The sequence below is a fragment of the Sinocyclocheilus grahami genome, unplaced genomic scaffold (assembly GCF_001515645.1).
Source record: "Sinocyclocheilus grahami isolate Dianchi unplaced genomic scaffold, SAMN03320097.WGS_v1.1 scaffold58.1, whole genome shotgun sequence".
Taxonomy (NCBI): Eukaryota; Metazoa; Chordata; class Actinopteri; order Cypriniformes; family Cyprinidae; genus Sinocyclocheilus; species Sinocyclocheilus grahami.
Window position 1 is genome coordinate 1,786,782 of NW_015505237.1, and position 5,292 is coordinate 1,792,073.

Consider the following 5,292-nt stretch of genomic DNA (forward strand, 5'->3'; position numbering starts at 1 on the left):
TTTCTGATCTGTACCGAATGAACTTTAAGGTGGCAAGATGTCATTGTTTGAATGCCATTTCAAAAAAGTTTATTACCATGTTTTAAGCTACTTTTAGCTGACCCCACTGGTTTAATGATATACCATGAGTATGCTAAATTAATAAACCATATTGCTAGTTTCTGATAAAACACTATTCAGTGGTATGCAATGAAAAAAAAAATATATATATATATATATATAGAAGAGGTTCCATATATGGAAATGGTTGTAAATGTAATGAAAAATTTTTCATGGTTTTGTTATGGCATATAAAGTACGGCAGTTTTTCCAGATTGCAAAAACATTTCCTGAAACATATTTCTCAAAATGATAACCCCCATATCTAAAATCAAAAAGCCATCAAATACACAGAAGACCCATGTCACTATTGTTTTTTGTTTTCAAAATCAAAGATCCCACAACAGTTCCTGAATTTAAGTTTAATGCTAATTGTATTACAATAATGCAGTCAGAAAAAAAACATTTTTGAAAAAAAAAAAAAGTTACATTTACTGCACACTTTAAATATTTTTCACTAGACAATATTATTGTAATATTTATTAATATTAAATTATATCACACAAGACTGGAGACTATTCCCACCAAACCACTGCACCGGAACTATAGACAAATCAAAAATACATATCAACATATATAACATCATTTTAACACCAGGCTTGGCATCCATGGAACTCAGCCGCCACACAGTTCAACTTTTTATTTTCATTTTCCCAGAGTAGAAATTGAGCTTGTGTTTCAACTCGTCATTTATGAAGTTCTTTCCATTCAGGTCCTCTAGAAGAGCTAGCACCATGTTCTTTGCCCTCTGTTCTCGTTTCTTCACGTTCCTCATGTCTCGCTCCAGACTCTCCACTCTAGCCAAGGCTTCTCCGAGTCTAGCCTTTAGATCAGTGGGATCTGCAGGCAATGCATAAGAGTGATCCTAGAAGAAAGGAAAATTACATTTTTATGTTATAATGTTTATAACACATCACTCAAAATCATAGCATTTTGGTGCATAATTCATTCGAATACTCACTACAGGTTTAGTCTCTTGTAACTGCTGAGAACAGTCCACTGGCGGCCTCTCTTCAGCTTTCCTTGATGTTCTTGTTTTCCTGGGTGCCACTGGCTAAGGTTGAAGAAAAATGTATAACTGAGCCTAATGACAAGCTATCACAATTGTATAATATAGTGGTAAACCTACTCTTTGTAGATGAGCTGGGAAACTGAAGACAGATGGTTTAGCTCCTTCTCGAATCCTGACAATCTGACCTGTCCTGTCTACATCCCGTGGCTTAAAGTGCTCACTGCACAGCACAGAGCAGTCGCTGGCGGAAAAACCTTTCCTTCTTGTAGCTATTTCCCACTGCCTCCTCAATGCTTTCTCCCTAGGAAACCTTCAAATGTGAGAAAAGTTACATAGCCAGCTAACAATCGTCAGATTCACAATATGTCAGTCACTCACCCGTAACAAGTTGCTTGTCATTAAAGTCAGTTTATAGAAAAAAGTCAACATAGATGATAAGTCTTGGGCAATGTGGTTTACAATGTAAAGCATGGGTACTCTAAATTTCAACAGGTTCATTGTATACAGTTTCTTCCTACCAAAGGTCCAAACCGTAATAACTTGCATGGTGTCTGTATTTAGTACAGCTATGGAATTTTTGGAAGAATAATTAGACATTTCTACGTTTTCAGTAAAGTAAATGAAGCAAAAGCCTTTTTAGGATTTGGTGTCACGTGAAAAAAATATTTTGTGTATTATTTGTTTAGTAAACTATTTTTAATAGTAGTAAAAACTTCTGATAACTAATAATGTAAGTAATAAACAATGAAAAACCAGTGTGTACCTTGTTATTGTGTTATCAGCTGAAATAATAAGGAAAGTGAACTTGTCACACAAACTTACTTCTCAAAAAAATGTTTGTCCTATCACAGAAATGCACAAAGTTTCACTCAGCTTCATTTCATTTCTGTAACGCGTTTAGCTCAAGATTTAGGTACACAGCTACGTGGCTTGGTGGCGCTGCTCAAAACAGTGCGATGGGTTGTCAAAGTCGAGATGGGTCATGCTGATTGGACCACTATAATAAATCCCTAAATAAACTATAATACAGCCTGAGACTTTATAAGAACTTCACCTCTAAGATATCTTATACAGTCTCAGCTTTTACAGTTAGCGACTGTTATCGTTAGCAATGAACAGTATGGCTCTGTTAATGTAAAAATGACCTGATACAACCAGACGCAACAGTCTTACTTGTGAAAAGTAATTCCGCGGTATCTGCTTTGGATTGTGCGGCGGTTTTTGCAGCCCCAAGCAGCACACGAATCAGGCATATTTTCTTCAGACCAGTCTTCTGACAAAGAGCTGCCCGGTCCAATATGGCGGCGACACTGACGCTGATGACAGGCCGGCGCTGCCGCTGTCGGAAACAAGAAGCTTCGAAGCAGTTAGTTCTGAATCAGTGGTCCGGGACGCGGGATTTCAGAAAATGGGGATTCTGGTTTCGAAACATTTCATACTTGTGTATATATATATATATATATATATTTTTTTTTTTTCCCCGCTTTTGACTAGCAGGTTCAACTAGTTTGCGGTGTTTCGAGCACGGATCAGTTGGTTCGATTGATTCAAAGCTTCTTTTTGCCATCACTATCGCCCAGATCGGCGTTATCGAGAAATATTTTGTTAGGAATATTAATTCAAAGCTAATATAAAAACAAAACAACGACAAATAAATAATAAAGCACTGCCATACAATAATAGTAATAAAAAAAATGACACCGGAAGTTTGCAAATGTTCGACCAATCATCTTCGATTGTTTCCCTGGCATTTCCTGTGTCAGTTGGAAGCAGCAGTGGGAAGGGTAAAGAGTGGTGACAAACAGCAGAAGTGGTTTCTTGGACCAAACTAAAACACTGGTATTCATTTAAACGGTATTAGCTGACAGCAGAGATGCATTTAAGGTGTTTGTTGTGAAACTGTCAAACGGTAGAGCGCGTCGAGTCAGTCAGCAGATGTTTAACTGAGCGTTTGGTTAGCCATGACTGCTAAACTAGTCGAGCGAGATGTTGCCCAGCAACAGCGCTCAGTTATACTTCTATGTTTATCTACAGTTTTAAACCGTCAGCTAAAAGTAGCGCGTGTTCTTTGTTTTGGACGTCTGTCAGTTGTTATTGACTGAAAGTTACACGAAGCATTTTATGATTGACAATCGATTGAATGTCCTAGGTGTGATCTGAAGTCGGCGTTTAGCGATTAGCGTGTTATGATATTGTGTATATATAGTGAGTTAACCAGTCATCTTCGTTTGTTTGCCAGTCTCTCACACAACAGATTCGTAAATTTGCAACTGAAACCGAAACTGTTCAAGCTAATAGATGCAATATGATGTCTTGTAGTCGTTTACCTGTGTGTTGTTGTCTCTTAGTATTTGTTCAGCAATGCAGAGGAGTGAGATGGAGGATCCAGTAGCTGATAGCAGTGCGGATGATACAGAGATACAGAGCACCGCTGCATCTGAGATGACCAACAGCCCTAAAGAAGCCATAACACAGCCGGATGGCACACCAACCAACAATTCTCAGGCAGAGGAAGGCTGTAAGTGTGTCCTAGTGTGTCCAATTATTCACTGCCACATTTCTTCTCACTCACCTTCCATGTTTCTTGTGTTCAGTGGCAGAGGCTGGAGCGAGTTCTGCCTCCTGTGACATGGCTGAGGAACTGAGCAGACAGCTGGAGGACATCCTCAGCACCTATTGTCTTGAGGATGGTGGTGTTGGCGGTGAGGATGCGGCGGTGACCAACGGCCAGCCTGATGGTGTGGAAGTGAACGGGCTGTCTGAGAAGGAGGCCAAACTGAACGGCAATGGATGCACTGAGAAGGACCGGAAAAAGCTGCAGGACAAGAAGAAAGTGAAGGGCTTGGGTGAGTCAATGTGTTTGCCTGAATGTGCAGCAACGCCTACCTTTGGCTCACTCTTAATGCTCTTTACATTTTCTGGCACAGTTAAACAGTGACAAGACAATGATAATGTTATGAAAGATTTCCATTTCAAATGATTGCTGTTCTTTGAACTTTCTTTTCCACAAAAACAATTTTCAACATTGACAATAAGAAATGTTTCAGAATCAGAATATTAGAATGATTTCTGAAGGATCATGGGACACTGAAGACTGGAGTAATGATGCTGAAAATTCCGCTTTACATCACAGGAAGAAGTTACATTTTACAATATATTCAAATAGACAACAGTTATTTTCAATTAACAGTTAAATTCTACTGATATTTTAGAATTTTGTACTTTACTGTACTTTTAGATCAAATAAATTTAGTCACATTGTTGCTCTGCAAAATTGTGTGTATGAAACCCAGTCATTCCTGTAGGAATCCAGGCGATCGGGAGTTTCATGTATGGGTGAAACACGTCCCCAAGCAAGGTTGCTCATTTTTAAGTTGGCCACATAAATTCTCCACATTGAGCTAAAAAAAAAAACCTGCTTGGTTTTAACGTGACTTCTGTGTGAGCGGTGCTTCTTGCATCTCTACGCTATTGAGAAGAGACAATTTTTGCTCGAATTTTGCTGCAACTGTTTAAATTAGCAAATTAAATGTAAACTGTCAGTTTTTTTTATTTGAGCGTTGATTATAATATCTAAAAATAATAGCAATTGAATTTGGGCTTTCTTGTCAGTTAAACATTAATATTATAGTCGTGTACTATATAATTTGCGTAATTTAGATTTATTAGATTTTTTTCTGACAATTGCCTGAAATATTCCTGATCATGATCTAAATCAAATTTAATCGAGGGCTTATGATTTCAGAATCAAATCAAATAGTGAAATCTGTGTCAATAACCAGCCCTATTCTTAAACTGAAATCTGTTTTTTGTTGTGTGTTTTAGGCAAGGAGATCACCCTTCTTATGCAGACTCTCAACACATTGAGCACTCCAGAGGAGAAGCTGGGTGGCCTCTGTAAGAAGTATGCTGAGCTGGTAAGACATGATGATATCAAAAGATGTCAACATCTCAGGTCATGTGTTGTATAAAGAGAAAATATCACTCCTAAAGAGAGAAGGTGAAAAAATAAATGCTACCTTTTTGGGTGTAAAAAAAACCTTCACTAACATTATAAATGGAGCTGAGGAATAAAAATAAAACGATGAAAAGAGTTGCCGTTGTGTCCTGATGAGCTGATTTAGCATTTCAGCTGGCTGGGCTTGAGCTTGTTTACATGAATACAGTACTAGGAAATGCGT

The 5,292-nt window shown here is 38.0% G+C and overlaps 2 protein-coding genes across 2 annotated transcripts; one reads left to right on the top strand and one right to left on the bottom strand.

Annotated features, from left to right (window-relative positions):
* Positions 1-606: 606 nt before the first annotated feature.
* Positions 607-2,519, bottom strand: LOC107584280 (THAP domain-containing protein 6-like). The gene is made up of 4 exons (XM_016270837.1): positions 2,285-2,519; positions 1,229-1,421; positions 1,061-1,153; positions 607-964 (listed from the first exon to the last, which is right to left on the bottom strand). Exons 1-4 carry the CDS (start codon positions 2,362-2,364, stop codon positions 731-733), a joined length of 600 nt encoding a protein of 199 aa, XP_016126323.1. The 5' UTR covers positions 2,365-2,519; the 3' UTR covers positions 607-730.
* Positions 2,520-2,853: 334 nt separating this feature from the next.
* Positions 2,854-5,082, top strand: LOC107584331 (alpha-taxilin-like). Its single transcript, XM_016270908.1, has 4 exons — positions 2,854-2,995; positions 3,460-3,629; positions 3,706-3,957; positions 4,937-5,082. Exons 1-4 carry the CDS (start codon positions 2,985-2,987, stop codon positions 5,080-5,082), a joined length of 579 nt encoding a protein of 192 aa, XP_016126394.1. The 5' UTR covers positions 2,854-2,984.
* Positions 5,083-5,292: the final 210 nt, after the last annotated feature.

Bases quoted from the DNA above. Each gene is read 5' to 3' on its own strand.
- LOC107584331 (XM_016270908.1), top strand. The intron at 3,630-3,705 runs GTAAGTGTGTCC...TCTTGTGTTCAG, and splicing joins TTCTCAGGCAGAGGAAGGCT to TGGCAGAGGCTGGAGCGAGT. The intron at 3,958-4,936 runs GTGAGTCAATGT...TGTGTGTTTTAG, and splicing joins GAAGAAAGTGAAGGGCTTGG to GCAAGGAGATCACCCTTCTT.
- LOC107584280 (XM_016270837.1), bottom strand. From the start codon at position 2,364: ATGCCTGATTCGTGTGCTGCTTGGGGCTGCAAAAACCGCCGCACAATC. The intron at 1,154-1,228 runs GTAGGTTTACCA...CTTCAACCTTAG, and splicing joins TCCCAGCTCATCTACAAAGA to CCAGTGGCACCCAGGAAAAC. The intron at 965-1,060 runs GTGAGTATTCGA...CCTTTCTTCTAG, and splicing joins TACAAGAGACTAAACCTGTA to GATCACTCTTATGCATTGCC.